The sequence below is a fragment of the Podarcis cretensis genome (genome assembly GCF_951804945.1).
Source record: "Podarcis cretensis genome assembly, chromosome: Z".
Taxonomy (NCBI): domain Eukaryota; kingdom Metazoa; phylum Chordata; class Lepidosauria; order Squamata; family Lacertidae; genus Podarcis; species Podarcis cretensis.
In genome coordinates, this window is record NC_137184.1 from 6686152 (window position 1) to 6705980 (window position 19829).

The following is a 19829-nucleotide window of genomic DNA, read 5'->3' on the forward strand; positions in this document are numbered from 1 at the left end:
CAGAACCTGGGACAGAACAACGGGAGCTCACCACTGTCGCAGGGATCCGAACCGCCGACCTTCCCATCAGCAAGCCCCTAAGGCTCGGCGGTTTAGACCATTGCACCACCCGTGTCCCTTTGCCTTTAAGAGTAGCTAGATGTTGTTAGAATGCCAGTTCCCATCAGCCCCAGCCAGGATGACCAATTGTCAGTGGTGATGGGAGTTGTAGTCCCACAACACCTGTTGTACACCAGCCTGTCCTGTTTCACCACCTGAGGCAAAACAGGAATGTGCTGCCCCCCCCCCCCCCGCCTCTCCAAACTCAGTGAGAGCCAGAGTGTTCTGTAAAGCATTGCCTCTCAGCAAGAGGGGGGCGCGTGTTCCAGTGGCTGTGGAGGTGGTGGATGGGTGGGGAGCCACCTCTTATGCTTCTACTGCCAGAGGTGAGTGCAGCACCCTGCCTCATCAATGGACATGCTCTCTACACCATATTGGCTACACCTGGTTTAGGAGATGGGGAGTGGGCTCCCTTAGTGGCTCTCCTCCCTCTTCACCAAATTGGTAGTGTTAAATCCTCACTGATGTGAATCTTTTTTCCCTTCCCCCCCTTTTTTTGACCAAGCGTGTAAAGCTGTGGTCGCATAGGTTAAATGAGCTTAAGTTGCAAATCGACTGCTATTGAAACTTCCAAACTGTTTTCAAAGGCAGGATGTGAGGTGCATTGTAATAATCCCATCTTGCGGTTACCAGAGCATGGATCACTGCAGCCAATTTATCTGTATCCAGATAGGGCTGTAGTTGGGCCACCCACCTAAGGTAACTTAAGGTACTCTGTATATATTGACACATATGTGAACAGAATCAAACCTTGAACTTGGCATTAAATTAGTAGTTTGGTATGTTTGCAAGCATTTTAGGACTGCAAACATTGGCTTGGTTTATCTACTCATAGGTTTATCTACTCATTAAATTGATTCAGCAATTTTAATAGATGAGGGTAAGACAGTGGCATATAAGAAGTACGGTATATTTCTTGAAAACGTTTTTATTTTTGTCTCTGTTGTGTCAGCATAATAGGGAATGAAAGAAACAAATATTTCATATTGTCTTTTCTTCTAACACAAAGCTGGTAGATTAAATAATATTTTATTGGAAAATGCCTTCAGCCGGTACCTGCTAAATCCCAAGTTCTGATAGTATGTGGAGTGTAGGTAGGTTCAGGCATGACCCAATACTGAGATTAAGCTCAAAAAGGATTTATTGGAACATCAGGAACAAGAACGACAGTCAGAGGCACTTGGCCCAGTATATATACCTCAAGCCAGCTAAGGTAAAACACACATACTGACTGTGATAGGTTCTCTTAATACTGCAGTTAGTGAATCACAACACTGGACCTATCTCAGCAGGGATTGGCTGCCTGCCAGCTACTAACAATGTCATTGGAGGGTTTTAGAACCCTCTCTGTCTTTTGTTATACAGATGAAGCTCCTGGGTTACAGGAAACCTGAAGACCTAGGCCTGCACTGCATGCAGCATACAGCCTGGCTTCAGCCTACAGTGCCTGCATACATAAAAGTATGCACACCCTCCCCCTCCCCATGCCACTGATAAGTTAAAAACCAGATAATTATTTAACAAAACTTTAATTGGTGCATAGCTTTAATAAATCTGAAATATTGGCTGTGCTAAAATTGAAGTCAGAAACCCTGTTTTGAAACGCACATGCCAGCATACACTTACAACACCCTGGCTTTTTGATAAGGATTGAATTGTCAAAGGGCAATAAAAGGAGAGGTGTGGATGCAGTGAAGGGGCATGGAACTTATTAGGGAACTGCCATCAGAGCCAAGGGTGGAGGTAAGGCTCCCCAACGACGCTGGAGAGGGAACCAGCAAGGAGAGAGGGGGAGCTTCCGCTGGGGAAGGAGCTAGGCGTGACGCTAGGAAGAAAGGGGAGCCTGAGGGAGCTTCGGAGGGAGGGCTCCGAGACTGTTCCAGCGAGACCAGCGGGGAGAGCACAGAACCTCCGCTGGGGACGCCCACTCTGCGCAGAAAGCTTCCGTGCAGGGAGGCTAGGCGGAGACTTGGTGTCAAAGAACTTTTATGTTGGAAAAAGTTCAGGAAACGCCCACTGACGGATTCTGCCAGTGATTGAGACAGCCACGGAGTAGAGGCTGTCCAGCCGGGGGGAAAGTTTTAACCAAACAACTCAGCTTGCAGCAGTTTGCGGGTTACGCACAAGCAACCCCAACCCCCATTACAGAACTTGGCCACAGAGAAGCTAGTTGTAGATATACAACAACTTTGCCAGACCAATGATGCATTTGTTCCTGGCTGCTGCAAGCCCCAGCCAGAGCTCCTGTGTTTGGTTTCGGGCTCTTCAAGGTGTGCAGCTATAAAATTCACATGCTTTTTGTTAAACAGTGGGTAGACATAGCAAGACGATGCAGCGATTTCTCCAAAGCAGCTCTTTATTTGTAAGCTGGAACAGAACTGAACAGCAAACAGCTCAACTGGCCTGCTTTTATAGGCAGCCAGCTGTCAACATTGTAGCAACAACAACCCAGGGTTTCCTGCCTAAAGTAACAGAGCTGGACCTGAGTGAAAACTATATACACGATACTCCTGGTGGCCAGGGTGAGAACATCAATACATAACACTTTTCTCTTGCCAGAGGAGTCCGTAGTGGAGCTAGAGATTAAGGTCTCTTATTATTCATAGAATACGATTGTGCTAGGCTCCTGAGCCATAGCTGGGGGTGGGGATAGTCACATTTATTGCCCTGGATGAAGCCTCCAGAGGGGCACCAGTGAAGCTCCCAGCCTGTATGTGTGTGTACACAAATGTGTGTTGCGGGAGGCAAACTGGGTCTTTGACCCGGGTGAAATAAAACCTAGTTTTGCCCCTGCTAGGCTCTGTATGAACTTAGAAAACACAAGCCCCTGCCTGTGGACTTGGACTTAAAAAATAAGCAAGACCTATTGGAGAAAAGGTCTGAAGAAACTGAAATTGACCAATTATAGGAAGACTTGCAACACCTTCTAGAAATGACACCAAAGAAGGATGTTCTTCTCATTATAGGGGATTGGAATGCTAAAGTAGGGAGTCAAGAGATAATAGGAACAACTGGCAAGTTTGGCCTTGGAGTTCAAAACGAAGCAGGGCAAAGGCTAATAGAGTTCTGTCAAGAGAACAAGCTGACCATCACAAACACTCTTTTCCAACAGCACAAGAGACGACTCTACACATGAACATATATCATGCTACTGGAGATGACAACTTCCAGCTTCTGGTGAACCTGGAGACAGTGGTTTTCTTTTCAATTCAGTCATTCTTAGCTGTGTTGTGATGGAAATGTGCATAGAATCGTTCAGTGGAGCATCTTTATCAGTCAGGACAGCTCTAATCAACTTCAGTTATTGATGGGATTCTGAATCATGAATCCTTTGGCATTCATTCTCATCTCTTGAATACGCAAAGACATGAAGAAACATTCTTTCCTTCCCATTCAGAAGCTGAATTCTCCATACCAATCACATGTTAGTTTCCTCAAGGCTAGATAGTAAGACTGTCTGCAGTTATGGTATCCTTGGAGATCTCTGACATGCTGTTGTTGAAAAGGCTGCCCTTTTTTTCAACTTACCAGGTGATGGAAAGGGACCACACTGGTGGAACCTGCATTCTCCATTGCTGCTTCTTTGAATTTCTGCTACATTATTAACATCTGGAGGGGTAAAAGACAAATCATTAACTTTTCTGAGCCATTCTACCTGCTGACATCAAAGTATTATTATTTTTTGTAATAATGTCATGTCCTGTTTCAAGACTTATCTCTGTTCATTTTCCTTACCCTTGTGCAGAGTTCTGTGTAGAGCTGAGCAGCTGCACTGTGTGTTAGTATATGTTTGTTTGCGTTGTAAGGTGTGGTTGTTGTTTTCCTGAGTATTCTCTTCTCCTTAAAACGTCCCTCTCCCTTTTTGGTGATTTGGATACCAATGTGTTAAAGGTTGCCAGACTGTTCACAAGGGCACATGTTTGGAATGTGGAAGAGGAAAAGCATCCTACATCTTCGTCACCTTGATCCAGCAGCACAAAACTCTTCAACTGGCAGGTTGGAACTGATAATTAGGTGAATTGCACTAGCAGCACTAATGTCACTGTCATTCATATGCTTGATAAACAAATAAGAAAATCCCGTTATGCATGTTCAGGCTAAAGATGGGTCCCACATATGAAAAAGTTGAAGACTACTAGATAGCTGGCTAGTTGGGGCAGAATGTGGATAGGAAGGCACATGCTATTGAATGTCATGTGGTGTGGACAGTTGTCACATTGTGCTTGTCAGCAAGTGTAGCAGGATCAGATGTATGAGCCTGTTTGTCTAGGTAAGAAGAATGCATTGTTGTTGATGCGTTGAGCCATCTTCAAATATCTCAAGGGCTGTCAGATGGGAAAGGGAACAAGCTTGTTTTCTCCTGCTCTGGAGGGCAGGACTCGAACCAATGGCTTCAAGTTACAAGAAATGAGATTTTGACTAAACAGCAGGAAAAACTTTCTGACAGTACGAGCTGTTCGATAGTAGAATGGTCTCCCCTGGGAGGTTGTGGATTCTCCTTCCTTGGAGGCTTTTAAGCAGAGATTGGATGGTCATCTGTCATAGATGCTTTAGCTGAAATTCCTGCAATGCAGGGGATGGACTAGAAGACCCTTACGGTCCCTTCCTACTCTACAGTTCTATGATTCCATTATTCCCCTGCCCAAATTTGAAGTGAGGTCAGTGGGCTGCTTTCTTTTGTTGGCTGTTGATGTGCATGAGCATATAATGCACATTGCTTGAAACACTGCACAATGCAGTTTGGGGAAGAGCTATAGCTTTGCATATGCTTTGTGTGCATAAGGTCTCAGGTTCTATCTCCAGCATCTCCAGGATTGGACTGGGAAACAACCCATCCTGAAACCCTGGAGAAGTGCTGCCTACTCCCTGTAGACCATGCATGGCGATCCTCTGACCCACGACCCACAAGGTCCTTCAAGTAACTTGCCCCACACCTGATGCCACATTCTAGCAGGTGTGGGACAGGTAAAGACATGGCTGCAAAGCAATAGCCAGAAGGCTTTAAGCATGCTCCTGATTATTCAGTTGATGAAACAGACACAGAAACTTTGTAACTGCCAGCATAACACACTGTTTACTCAGAAGAACAGATACTAGAAAACAACAACAACAACAACAACTATTATTTCTACCTCGCCCATCTAGCTGGGTTTCCCCAGCTATTCTGGGTGGCTCCCAACAGAATATTAAAAGCACAATAATACGTTAAACATTAAAAGCTTCCTTAAGCAGGGCTGCCTTCAGATGTCTTCTAAAAGTCAGATAGTTTATTTCCTTGACATCTGATGGGAGGGCGTTCCATAGGGTGGGTGCCACTACCGAGAAGGCTCACTGCCTGTTTCCCTGTAACCTCACTTCTTGCATTGAGGGAACCGCCAGAAGGCCCTCGGCGCTGGGCCTCAGTGTCTGGGCTGAACAATGGGGGTGGAGACGCTCCTTCAGGTATACTAGAGACAAACCAGAAGTTGGAGCCACTGCTTGAAACAGAAGGCAGAACATGAAGAAGCACACCAGAACCAGGAAGAGGCATACCTTTGGCTCACCAGATGTTGCGAAACTATAACTCCCACCATCTCTGGTTAGCTGGGCCTGATGGGAGTTGTAGTCCGTAATATCTGGAGGGCCAAAAGTTCTCCATACCTGTCCTAGACCAAGAATAAGTCTTTTGTTCATCTTCCTGTCCAGAGGAGTCCGATGAGTGAACAGGACCAGTCCATGGTCTGGGACTACTTTACTGCCCAGGCTGATGCTCCAAAACACAGTTCTGTGGTTTGCCACAGAAGGTTCCAATTCTAGCATTGGTAACTTTCTACTGTCTGCTTTCCACTTTTGTCCTCGTCATACCAACATATATACTGCTGACAGGGATCTTCTTCACATACTTTATTGTTTGAGAGACAGATTTATTTCTTTAGGTCAATCTCCATCAGAGATGACAAGGCCTTGGTATGTTCTCCAGTGAGGTTGTTTGTTGACTGCACTGTGCTGTGATTCTGTTTGAAAGAATGCCTGTGAAAATGGCAGGCCTCCTGGGTCTATTCTGGTGTTTGTGTGTATGTGATTTTACTGCATTATCTTAATTGTCACAATGAGGGGAACAGCAAAGCAGGCAGGAGAAGGGGTAGATGAAGTGACACTATCTCTAAAGTGCTTTAATAATAATAATAATAATAATAATAATACCTCTCAGTCACTCATAGGTTGGGATTGTGGCTATAATTGCAAACTGTGCTATTAATACAATGCTTGTTTCATATCATTTTTTATAAGGGGGGGTGAAGCATTTCGCCGTTACCCAGCTCTAAATGAAATTAACATTCTGCAGTGTTTTCCAGTCAATGGTTAGTTTGCACACATGAGTGGAGGCAATTAGCTAGGAAGTGATTGAGCACCGTGACTGGGGAGAGGATGAGTATTGGGTCACTGTTCGGAGAAAATAAGGTGTAGGGTAGTTCTCTGAAACTAGCAACCTCTTCCCTTTTGGTAGAAATTGATGTTTTCAGCTGAGATGGGGTGCTGTTGAACTTCTTGAGGCTCTGCGGTTGTAAGGCCAATATACCCACACTGCCACATTGAGAGCAAACAATGGTTGAGGAGATTTGGCACCTCTGGGAGGGTGAGAATATGCAAAGAGTAAAGCCAAGCAGACAGTTCCAGTCCAGATAGTTCATTTCACTGCAGAATTTTACAGTAAACTTAACACTGAAGCGTACAGTCTGCAGGAATCCTCAGGTTTATTCGTGCTCATTAGTTAATCAATTTCATTGCTAAATCACTGCCCACGAAACGCCCTGAAGCCATGTCACAACAGAAACATCAACAAATGCATGCGTGCATGTGCGCACGCACATGCACACACACAATTCCAAGCTAAAGACATATACAGACTGGGGTTGGGTTGCTGCAATACATGTTAAACTACCGTATTTTTTGCCCTATAGGACGCACCTTTTCCCCTCCAAAAATGAAGGGGAAATTTGTGTGCGTCCTATGGGGCGAATGCAGGCTCTCGCTCTCCAGGCTTCAGGAGAGCCGCAGCGCCAGCCCCACAAGGTCGGGGGACAGCGGGGAGGCGTAACGCCGCCATCCCGCTGTCTCCCGATGTGGTTTGGAGGCTGATGGCGGGGAGATGCGTGCTTCTCCCCGCCGCCAGCCCCGCAAGCTCCGGAGACTGCGGGGAGGCGCAGTGCGTCTTCCCACTGTCCCTGACCTGGTCTGCAGGCGGGCGGCGGGGAGAAGAGCGCTTCTCCCCGCTGCCAGCCCCGCAAGCTCCGGGGACAGCGGGGAGGCGCAGCGCGTCTTCCCGCTGTCCCCGGACCTGGTCTGCAGACAGGCGGTGGGGAGAGGAGTGCTTCTCCCCGCTGCTGGCCCCACAAGCGCCTGGGGGGGGGAATAATTTTTTTTTCTTTATTTCCCCCCCAAAAAAATGTGGTGCGTCCTATGGGCCAGTGCGTCCTATGGGGCGAAAAATACGGTACCCTTGGCATTGATCTGGAGACTACAGCTGGTGCAGAAAACAGCAACAAGTCTGCTTGTGGAGGTGGCATATAACACCTTGCTTGCAGGATTTGTACTGGCTGCCAGTCTGCTATGGGGCTCAGTTGTACAGTTGACATATAAGGCCCTGTACACAGCTTAGGACCATGTTACTTGAGAGATTGCCTTATTCATATATATATATATATATATATATATATATATATATCCCAAAAGTTTTAACAAATTTACTTCACATGCAATATATCATTCACTTACAGTACATTTTCTGTTTTTACTTCCCACCCCTCGCCCCTGTTTGTTTTTGTTTTTTTATGTACCCGGTGGATCACTGTGGTCTGCTGGAGAATTTCTCTTACACGTCCCAAAGATCTCATAAACTCGCTGCACGGTAACTGGGAGCAGGGCATTCTGTGGCTGCCCCTGTTTATGGAATAGAATTCCTGTCAAGATGCGACAAGCGCTTGCCACCTGCCCTTTCCAGAAAGAACTGAAGATGTTTCTGTTCTGACAAGCTTTCCAAGCTGCATGAATATGTTTGCGGCATGGTTGCCCATTTTTGTTTTGCTTTTCGAATCACATTCTTTGGTGTTTGTGTTGTGTTTACCTGCTTTTTTAGTTGTTTTTATTAATGTTCTGTACAATGCCTTCAGATATGTGGAAGGTCATCAAGTATAAATAATAATAGTAATAGTAATAATAATTTGTATCCAGTAAGTTAAGGTCACATAGTGATATACTTGCTCCACTGGCTAAACTTTTTACACCCGTGAAACATGATTGCTCAAGAGCTGGTTGCTGGTAATGAGTTTTTGCTAGCACAACTGTTGCAGTGGATTTCTATGAGCTTTATTAAGAACCCAAGACTCCCCCCCCCCAATTTGTTAAACTAGTGAAAAAACTTGTGATTCTATCAAGGGGTCCCCCTCACACTGCTGCATCTCCTCCTGCCTAGTGCCAGATAAGGGCTGCTGTTGGCACAGTGCCCAGAACCAATGAAGGGGGAAGCATCTAGGGAGGGGAGGGATCTCATAAATATATGAAGGAGAAAAAGTACATTTGTTCAGTTCCCCTCAGAGGCAAACTGTATCACTGACAAAGCATCATTTTACTCTTACTTCCTCCCTGCCCCCACAATGAATTTACAATTGTGTGTGGATATGCAATGCATTCATTTTTTTTATCCTGCAAAGCGCAGTGGGTTGGAGACAAAACTGAATTTGAAGTGGGGTGTGTGTGGAGCCTTTTAATGCAGTGGATGATACATTTTTTTTGCATAGAATTCTCCCCCCTCCACCGCCTTGGCTTCTCTAAGCTAGGCAGACTGATGTACTTGTTTTAAATCAGTCCGCTGGATCAGCCTGGGAGCTGGGGAAGGAGACGAAAGAGGGTCCCTGGAGAGAACATTATCCTGCCTTGTTTATAATCCAATTCAATTGGCTTATCTAAAAACTGACTGGAGACCAAAACCACTTTCCAAAGCTATCGGTATCTAGCAGGTTGCTACGATACACAATCAGGTTTGGTTATTTTTTATTATTGCTTTGCTGCATTATGCACATCTAACAATATTACAGTAGGCCTACCTGTTCCTTTCTTCAGCAAAGGAAGCATAAATATCTCACACATGCTTTGGAGCGGGTGGTGGGTAGTGGATGAGAAGGGGGATCTATTTGATTCTTCAGGGCCATTTGCAGTTTGTGGTTCTGTACAGCCCTGTTGGAGTAGCCATAAGATGTTGAAGCACAGAGAAAGCAGTAGTGTCCACATTCTTCCCATCCAAGAAACCCCAGCAGGGGTGCTCAGTGGGTTTGCCTGCTGGTGGAAGCTGAATTATGAATGCCACTTCACAAATCTTTCAATATCTTGCACCAGCAATGTTCTTTTAAATCTACATACGCATATAGTAAGAAATGATACCCCACCACAGATGCACCTGTCCTTCCGATTTCTTATCTTCTTAGAGTAATTTCTAGCTTACACCATCTCTTTCCTCAGGTATTGTTCGCCTGTGTGTGCCATACACCTGTCCTAAGGTAATCCATCCCACTGGCAGTTAGCCCCTTGGCTGTCACTCATTACTCTCCTGATTAGCAATCATAACACATGAAATATTTCCCTCAGCCTCTGATCAACCATCTCAGGAGACTCTATGAAACACCAAAGTGACCGTGACGCAGTGCAACTTTGATGCTCTGTTAGGCTGCACAGTGTGGAATCAGCCTTACCAGTAAGCTAGGTTGTTTATCACACATACTCACAGGCTTTCTCCTATTTATAGTGTCCTTTCATAAAACTTGATTAGTTTGGCATTTAGACTTGGCTGCATTCCGGTGCCACCCAGGGGATAAACTTCCTGTCACACTTGCCTAGGCTGTTACTCCAGGCTTTTATAATTTAAGTGGAAAATGAAAATGGGTTGATGTTTGATTATCTGGAGGCTGTGGGCTCAGCTTCTTGCCCCTTTATCACCAGTTAAATAAGCAGCAAGCTGTGGTTAGCTCAGTTGCTCTGGTTTACGCTAACAAGGAGTGGGTGGCGATGCCCGGGTGAAGGACGTGTTGCCAGGGGTTTTCCCTGCAAGGGTGACAGTGGGACAGCCTTTCCCCCACTTCCACAGTTGTATCAGAGGGCAAAGTGCATCTAGCATTAGGAACAATGGAAGATACCTTATACAGAGTCAGAAAATTAGTCCAACTAGCTTAAGCTTTGTCTCCAGAAAAAGAACAAAAGACGACACGGATCTGCATGAAGTTTGTGTGCACTAACGTATATGTGTTGATTCAAATTTAGAAATGATGTCTACAATTTAAATAGAAGGATGTGACCTGTGTGTCTGCTCAGACTGCTGCCCAGGTGCTCACTGCTCATGGGCATTCTTGATACATACCTCATTCTCCCTTCTTAGGGTCCTTTACCTGTTAACCAGACTTTAACCAGGCAGCCCTAAAATTGGCAGCACCTTCAGAAAGAGGGCTGTTGTCATGCCCCCGCTAGAGGAGTCCTCTTCAAAGGAGGACCCTAGCATCCCACTGGGCACATAGGAAGCTGCCTTATACTGAGTCAGACCACTAATCCATCTACCTCAGTGCTGTCTACACTGACTGGCAGCAGCTTTCCATGGGTTCAGGCAGGGGACATTCCAGCCCTACCTGGAGATTGTACAGTGGTACCTCGAGTTAAGTACTTAATTCATTCCTGAGGTCCGTTCTTAATCTGAAACTGTTCTTAACCTGAAGCACCACTTTAGCTAATGGGGCCTCCTGCTGCCGCTGTGCTGCCGGAGCACGATTTCTGTTCTCATCCTGAAGCAAAGTTCTTAACCCAAGGTACTATTTCTGGGTTAGTGGAGTCTGTAACCTGAAGCGTCTGTAACCTGAAGCGTATGTAACCCGAGGTACCACTGTATTTAGGACCTTCTGCTTGCAAGGCAGGTGCTCTACCACTGAGCTATGACCCTTCTCGGGAAACTCATGTACACAGTAGCTCTGCATATCCTTTTCTGCCCATCCTAACAAGTTTGGGACCTGGTGATGCACCTAAATAAGCAGGCTATGGCCAGGTAAATATTTGATCAGTTATATTTGGTGTATTGTCTCTATTCAGAGGCTTCTGAAGTCACTGGATTCCTGCATACCTTTGCAACCCCTAGGAGTGACTATTCCTTCAAAGCATTTTCCAGCATTTTCATCCTGAAAAGCTTTTCTGTAATGCAGTATGCACCAGGCTACCATTAAGGATAACTCAAAAGTTATCGGTGGTTCAGAATGCTTCGGTTTGCCTCTGAATGAGTATCAAGAGGTGACAGTGTACTTCTGTTCTTCAGCAGCTGCACTATTGCTGCCTGTGAACTCTTGGACCTAATTCAGGTTGCTGATGCTTAGAAGTAGAATCTTTCATGACCTAGAACTGACATCCTGTGAGAATTCACACTGCTTATAGTCAGTCGATCCAAGGCTTGCTCTGTACACCCTCCTTAGACAAAAACTTCAACTGCAAATGGGAAAAGTATCCACTTCAATTGCCCTCAGGCTTTGAAATGGCCTCCTTAGCAAGACCAGAAACTACCCTTCTCCTCAAAGGGGTTAAATTAGAATGACTTTTAGCAGCTGAAACTGTTAATTGGCCCCTAAAATAGTTCACTGGCACCTCAACACATTTACTTGAAAATAAATTCCATGTATTTTAGTCAAACATAATTCCAAGTTATGTGTATAGAACAACTGTAGTAGTTTACCTCCTATTAATGTGTTAGTTCAAGAGGGATGCAGGTGGCGCTGTGGGTTAAACTGCAGGGCCTAGGGCTTGCTGATCAGAAGGTCGGCGGTTCGAATCCCCGCGACGGGGTGAGCTCCTGTTGCTCGGTCCCTGCTCCTGCCAACCTAGCATTTCGGAAGCACGTCAAACTGCAAGTAGATAAATAGGTACTGCTCCGGTGGGAAGGTAAACGGCGTTTCCATGCGCTGTTCTGGTTCGCCAGAAGCAGCTTAGTCATGCTGGCCACATGACCCAGAAGCTGTACCCGGCTCCCTTGGCCAGTAAAGTGAGATGAGCGCCGCAACCCCAGAGTCGGTCACAACTGGACCTAATGGTCAGGGGTCCCTTTACCTTTACCTTTACCTTTAATGTGTTAGTTCACTGTGTTTGTTGGGAATGGGGAAACATACATACACACAAACACAAAACAGAAACCTATCAATTTGTTCTGCAGTAGTTTAAGTGGGATGAGTGACTTATTATCCACAAGCTATGCAACCAGAAAAAAAATATGTAAAATTGGAACATTGTGTAGACACAAAAACACACATTTTTATCATATTAAAAATGCCCCCTTCTAACTGTCAGATGAGAGCCAGCACATTGCCAGGTCAGGGTAGCCAACACTGCACCCTCCCAGAAGTCACTGAACTCCTACTTCCACCAGCTTCAGCCACCGAGGCCTCTGCTCAGGGATGAAGGGAGCTATGGTTCAAAACATGTAGAAGGCATCATGTTAACTAACCCAGTGTTACACCAAAGATCAATGAGAAAAAAGCTGGCTTATAAGTAGGTCCATCTAGTTTGGTACTGTTTGTTTTGTAAGCTGTGTAACTTTCACACTAATTTCACAGGCGTGTGTGTGTGTGTGTGTCCAAGGTTCCATGTAGGCAACTTAGCCTTGCCACCTGATACCCATTTAAAGTGGAGAGGTTGGGGATTGAATCTGGGGGTTTCTGCAGGAAAGCCAGTACCATTGACCTATGGTTTCACACAAGTGCACCATAATCTCCTGACTATTATTAAGATGCTTTTACTGCAGATGTTTCATAAACACAGGCTTCCCTTGCTCCTACCATCCCGTGAATCCAGTTTGATGTAGTAGTGGTTTGTATGTTGAGCTAGGACTGTAGTGATACATGTTCAAGTCTCCATTCAACCATAAACCTCACTGGTGGTTTGGGATAGCGGGGGTGGGAGGCGCTTTTTCTCAGCCTAACCCACATCATGCGTTTGTTATGAGAACTGTGCCTGTCACTTTGAGCTCCTTGGAGGAAGGGCAGGGTAGAACTAAAGAAATCTAAGCCAGCAATGAAATGTGGAGAGGGCAGTGACAGTTGTGGATGATGGCTCCACCTTCACTGAGTCAGAGGCCTACCTAGGACCCCTTGTGCCCTTTGCAAGGAGCTGTAGCAGCTCCCCCGCTCCAAATCACTTTGACACACGTCTTGTGCTGCTGTGTGAGAAGCTCCCCCCACACACACATTCGCATTTGATCTTGCTACGACAGTGGCATCACCTTGCCACATACATACGATATATGCTATGCCCCTCATAGTCTGAAAGGTGATTTTTGTGGCTCACCCTGGACCTGTGCCCCAGCAGAGGCCAGTTTTGCCAGTCCCTGTGTACGCCTCTGCGTGGAATTGCCATCACCTGACAGCTTCATATCGTCACCTTCCAGAGCTGGTTCTGTCAGTGCTGATAAGTCTTTGGATGAATCCTGGAGCTCTTAAAAGCTACTATCAGGGAAATGTAGGTCCATTATCTCAGGCACCAGGGATACCCTTCAAAGGCAGAGCAAATCTGCAGCATGTCCAGTAACCTGATGTTATTAGAGACATCTTATAGATCCTGCTGCCCATAGTCCAAGTGTGAAATTACACATCCTGGCCATGGTGGCATCAAAGGCCTGACAAATGAGGGGCTGCTCGGCCTTTTTCCTTCTAACTTTTCCTCATGGTGCTTTCTATTTTCTCCTCTGTGACCTTTTTGCTGCTTTCTGCACATTTTCTAGCTCAATGATGTCAGTTGCTCTTCCAGAAACAGGGGTCCCTCCTAATGCAGTGCAGGGTGAGGGGAAAGGAAAGACTCGGGCCTTAAATAAGAATTGCATCTCCCCATGTCCTGAGGGGGAGTAGCTCATTCTATCTTGGTATATCCTACTTCACTTTACACTTTTGCCAATCTACACTGACACCCTGGTGTGTCCTGTTAAAAACACACTCTGCTTCATGCTGGAATGAGAATTAAATCTTTAGGCTGCAGCCTTGCCAGACACCAAATGCCCCAGGTGTCCAAATAACCTCCAAGTGCTATTCCTATCTAATGCATCTCTGGGCCAAGGCAGGCCAGCAGGGTTAATACTTAAAAAGGAAAAGGGGGGAAAGGCCCTGGGACTATCTTGGCATCTTAAATCAAGGTACTACGTTGAATGAGTTTAACCAATTCATTTCGCTATGTTGGCAATATAAGTTGGAGTTTGGAACAGTAGGCAAATTCTACATTAGGGCAAGTTTGGGCTAGAATACTGAATGATTAAAAAATAAAGGAATGAAAAGCAGCCCAGGAAGATTTTGTCTTGCAAAAATAGCATTTGCTTCAGCCCATACCAAGTCAGTCACTTCCCCATGTCACCACAGCATTGAATCTTCATGTCATGGCAGACATACAGCAACCAGTACTGGCATTTCCCACTGGAAGGGGGTTAATGTACCAATGAGGTTGTTGAAGGAAGGAAGGAAGGAAGGAAGGAAGGAAGGAAGGAAGGAAAAGAAAAATCATAGCTCATCCAGTAATTAATTCCCGGGCTTTTCAGTGTTAGTGGGAATGACAATTTGAAGCTTCTGTAATGTTGTATACTGGACTTAACCATCCATGGATCCTTTACCTTTACGATAAATAGTCTTTCCTTGGAGTTCAGGCCATTTATCTTCAAGTTTGGTTCTTGTTGAAGGTGTTTATAGTAGAGTTTGATAGATATCAAGCTTTTCCTGAGCCTTTACATGCCTCTCCTACTGGTAACACTGCTCTAAAGGGATCAGGTTATAGCCAACTAAGAACAGACTCATTGAAATTAATGGACCTATGTTAGTCATGCCCATAATTTTGATTTTTTTTCTGCTCTAAGTAGGAGTAACATTGGATGCGATGGGTTGCGGAAGGCTCTGTTTTGGTTGGGATGGGCAAACAGTGTTTTGTCTCCGCATGAGCTCTTTAACTGTTCAATTCCTTATTATCCCCTCACCACCAACTTGCAGCTACAGAGGTGACACAAGAAACAGTGGAGTCCCTGATGCAGAAGTTCAAGGAGAGTTTCCGAACCAATACACCAATCGAGATAGGCCATCTGCAGCCAGCACTTCGCAGCTCTTCAGTTGGGAGGCGAAAACGCAGGAACCGGCCCAGAGGTAATTTCACAACGTTTGGAATATTGAATCATTTCCCCACTCTCATCCTTCCTCTACCTCATTTCTTATGTGGTATCCTTTTTTTGCTCGGTCAAACTCAGGGGCTTGGGCATGCTTTTTTTTGGTAATGATGCTGTTTCTGGTATGTACCTGTACAACAGGCTGCATAAGGAAATCCTCATGCAACTTTCCACTGACACTTCCATAGTCATCATGGGTTAGGGAAATGGAACTTGTGTACACTAATACATCCAGGATACGGTCCTGTACCTCTTGTGCTCCACTAATGTGTCTTAGGATTTAGTGCTCCAAGTATCAGGGTAATTTGTCAGAGGCAACTGAGAATCTTCCAGGGGTGAACATAAGAAGAGTTATTCTGTACTTACCTATTTTAAATACCCTCTTTCTCACTGCGGCCTACCAGATGCCTCTGGAAAGCCTGGGAGTAGGATATGTGCACCACAGCTGTCTCCTGCTGTTGTTCCCCAGAAATGGATAATTAGAAGTGTGTTGTCTCTGATCATATAAGGTTGCATGCAACCAACCATTATGACTCATATCCACCGATATGACATTTCCTACTATCCTTTTAAAGTCATATGTATTGGTGCCTATTAGAGGCATGTGAAAAAATCAACAACAACAAATCCGTTTATTGTGAGGACCATGCCTGTGCACAAAAATCAACACTACAGTAGTTAAAAAATATTAAAATTCATTATATACTATGCCAACAAAACCTTCTTCCCACAAGATAGAAAAGGAGGGAAAACAAGCAGCAAGTTAAACAGACGATGAAGGGGTCTTTACATTGTCGTCTATAAATCTTTCCCTGGCTTTCATAGCCTTCATCACAAAGACCTCTACCACATCGGTAATGCATGGGTTTGCATCAACTAACAAAAATTTTACTCTATCTTCAGGACTGGTTATAGAATTGGGTATAATTTGCAGCAATGCGTCTCTAAAGCCCGAATAAATGGGGCAATAGAGGAAGTAATGTGTAAGATCCTCTTTAATTTTCATAAGGCAAGGACATAGACGATGTTCTACTGGGGTTTTTGTATATCTACCGGTCAGGTAGGCAGTTGGCAATGTTTGAAACCGTGCCATAGTGAAAGCTCTCCGAAGGATGGGATCGGTGATATCCACCAAGTAGTTGGCACAGATTTTGACTGCTTTTACTCGGGGGAACCTGTAGGAAAACCCAGAGTTTTTTATCTTGGTGGAGTCCAAAAAGGCATCTTTTTCAAAGATCCATTCCCGAACTTTATCAGGGCTCCACAATTTGAGAGAATTAAATTCGGGTAGGTTGTATCTGGATAGAATGTCTAGTAGGCTTTTATGCCAAGTTGTATTATTTTGTAATGATACAAAGGCTTGTTTAGCCAATAAGGTGTTCGGAGCATCTATGAGGTTGATGAAAAAACGCAGGAATCTTAAGTGGGCCCTGGCAGACACAGAAGGTAATCCTACTTCCACTCTTAGGAGAGCTGCCGGAGTACTCTGAGGGAGGCCTAGAATTCTTCTGAGATAAAATTTTTGGAAGATTTCAAGCCGTTCTAACAGCTTCTGATTCCAACCCCAGAGTTCTACTCCGTATAACATCTGTGGAATCACTTTTCCAACAAAAATTTTTAGTGCCGGGGTCACCAGTTGCCCTCCCCTCGAATAAAAGAAACTGAGCAGAGCACCAGTTGTCCTACGTGTTAGAAGGGCTACAGTCTTGAGGTGGGCAAGCCAGCTAGATGTGGCTTGGAAAGTGATACCAAGATATTTAAAAAGGAGACATTGTTCAATTTTGTGTTCATCTAGAGACCATCTAAATGTATGTCGAGCTCTAGTAAACACCATGTGAAAAAATCTTTATCATTTGTTCTCATGCTTTCTGTGGTTTGGTAACTTCCTAATTCTACTTAACTTGTAATGTTTCACACACAGTTATGAAAACTCTGGCTGCAGCAACTGTTGTCAACTTCTTTCAAACCGTTTCCCCCCCTAAGAGTATCAGTTACATTGCTTTACCTTCTCTATGTTACAGCCATTTCAAACATATGCACTCACATTGGTTAGCAGGTGAAAATGATATTATTTTCTACATCAGTCATCCTGAAGACCCCAGCCTAGGGCTTCCCATACTGTTATTTCCCCTGGTCAGTGATGGCATGACTCAGATGCTGTCCAGTTAAGCAACAGACATTTATTGACTTAACATGACTTGACTCTTGAAAGTAAAACCATCCTCAAAATGTCACTGGAAAGCCAACTTAATCCAAGTTTTAAGATTTTCTGCTAGTAATGTATACTATCCCTACCTCCTCATAGCTTCCACTTTTTCTTTCTTTATAATTCAAAACACTATTTTCTCAATATAGTATTTGTTGGTGGTGCCACCTCAGAAAAACAGCAATTGGTCTTGACACGTGAGAGGGCCTGTTCAGTGGATCTGAAAACATTTATGTTAACCATGTTTACCCAGAATAATGTTCCTGGCAACCCTGAAAAAACGAGATGAAATAATGTTTAAAACCATCACTGTTTTGAGATGTTTTTAACTGTAATTGTCTTTAAAATGTTTTATTGGTTTTATTTATTTTCAAATGATGTATGTACTTGCTGCCCTGGTCTCCTTCCGGGGGGGGGGGGGGAGGAAGGACATGATACAAATTAAATAAATACAGTGGTACCTCAGGTTAAGAACTTAATTTGTTCTGGAGGTCAATTCTTAACCTCAAACTTTTCTTAACCTGAGGCACCACTTTAGCTAATGGGGCCTCCCACTGCCACCACGCTGCCAGAGCACGAATTCTGTTCTCATCTTGAAGCAAAGTTCTTAACCTGAGGTACTATTTCTGGGTTAACGGAGTCTGTAAACTGAAGCGTATGTAACCTGAAGCGTCTGTAACCCGAGGTGCCACTGTAATAAATGTTTACCCAGTAGAGGACACATTCTGAATGACTTCCTCATTGGTTGTTGCCTGCTTGGTGCAATTCCCACTGTGCAATTTTAAAAAGAAATATGAATGTACTTTGGCATCCATCTGTCCTGGGAGACACTGGAGGAGTGTGCCTTTGAGGGTAAAGTAAAACTGTTGGAAGGTTGCAGCACCTGCTGTGGTTGTGGAGACCGATACAGGAGAGGGATATTTTGTTGCAGCTGGGGCAGATGAAGGCATCCAGTTTTTCTGCTGAAGATCCACCATGGTGTTTCTTCTCTCAGTTCTCCTCCCAGCAGTCATTCCTCCATAGCATCACTGCTATGATTGCACAACGTGTCTGCAGGCACTGTGGTCATCTGCATAGTGGGGTTGATGTTGCTAGACTTTGTACTGCTTGCCTGCCTACCTGCTTATCTATTTATTTAGCTCTTTAATTAAGTTTTCCAAAATTTCACATATATTTCAATACATAATGAAAACTTAAAAAAAAAAAATCCCCACACCCTTTTCCACGGCATACCTGTTTCTTTCCCTCTACTGCACCCTGTTTCCTATCTCTTAAACCTTAACAAAACTACTATAATCTTTAATCCTTTCTGTTGCTCATAGTTCAAATCCTGCTCACGTGTTCATCATATAATAATACTTATTTAAATAATAATGCTTATTTATTTACGGTGTTGTTTGTGCTCTGCTTTTTGCACCTTCTCCAACTCTTCCAACTTGCTCAGAAGCAGCTTACATCCATTAAATGCCTCAGAAAAAACAGCAATATGATAAAAGCCACATCAAAGAATAAACATTCAGAACAGCAATAATAAAGGCAAACCATTTATAATAATCAACAGGGATTAAAACTAAAATGCTGTTAACGTAACCTGGCTAGGGGATCCTAAACTTGATGTGTGAACTGTTTGCGTTTGCATTTTCACTAATTAAAATTAAGTCCTAAGCCTTAAAATTTCTAGACACACAATGGAAGCAATGAGAAAACATTCTAAGAAAACCCTCTAGTTTGCTGTACCTGGTGAAAAACAGTAATTATACTCTGATGGTTGGATTCCTTCATCTGCCTCCAAACCTGAATTTCATTGGGCAGAACTCCCACAGAAACATAGGTCACATTATAAAGGTAAAGGGACCCCTGACCATTAGGTCCAGTCGTGGCCGACTCTGGGGTTGCGGCGCTCATCTCGCTTTATTGGCCGAGGGAGCCGGCGTACAGCTTCCGGGTCATGTGGCCAGCAGGCCTAAGCCGCTTCTGGTGAACCAGAGCAGCTCACGGAAACACCGTTTACCTTCCCTCCGGAGCGGTACCTATTGGGTCTCAAAGCACTGACCATTTGCATGTCAAGGTTAAGGTTACCAGAGAGACTTCAGAGAAGCATGTGGAGGAGCGAAGACTCGAACCCGGTTCACCAGATCACGAGACTACCGCTCTTGACCACTACACCACACTGGGGGCATATGGACTTAGTTCAGTATTGTCTTCACTGGCTTGCTATGGCTTTCTCATAGTTCAGATAGGAGATTTTCCCAGCCTTTCTTGGAGATGATATCAGGGGTTGAAAATAATAATAATAATAATAATAATAATAATAATAATAATAATAATAATAATAGAGCT

The 19829-nt window shown here is 44.5% G+C and overlaps 1 protein-coding gene across 2 annotated transcripts in view; it reads left to right on the forward strand.

Moving 5' to 3' along the window:
- The window catches only part of ASTN2 (astrotactin 2), a 669461-nt gene that overhangs the window by 249425 nt on the left and 400207 nt on the right, over nucleotides 1-19829 (forward strand). For both annotated transcript variants that reach the window (XM_079961923.1, XM_079961924.1), the window contains exon 4: nucleotides 15114-15263. In XM_079961923.1, coding sequence (XP_079818049.1) covers nucleotides 15114-15263 — 150 coding nt within the window. The remainder of the gene's footprint in view (nucleotides 1-15113; nucleotides 15264-19829) is intronic.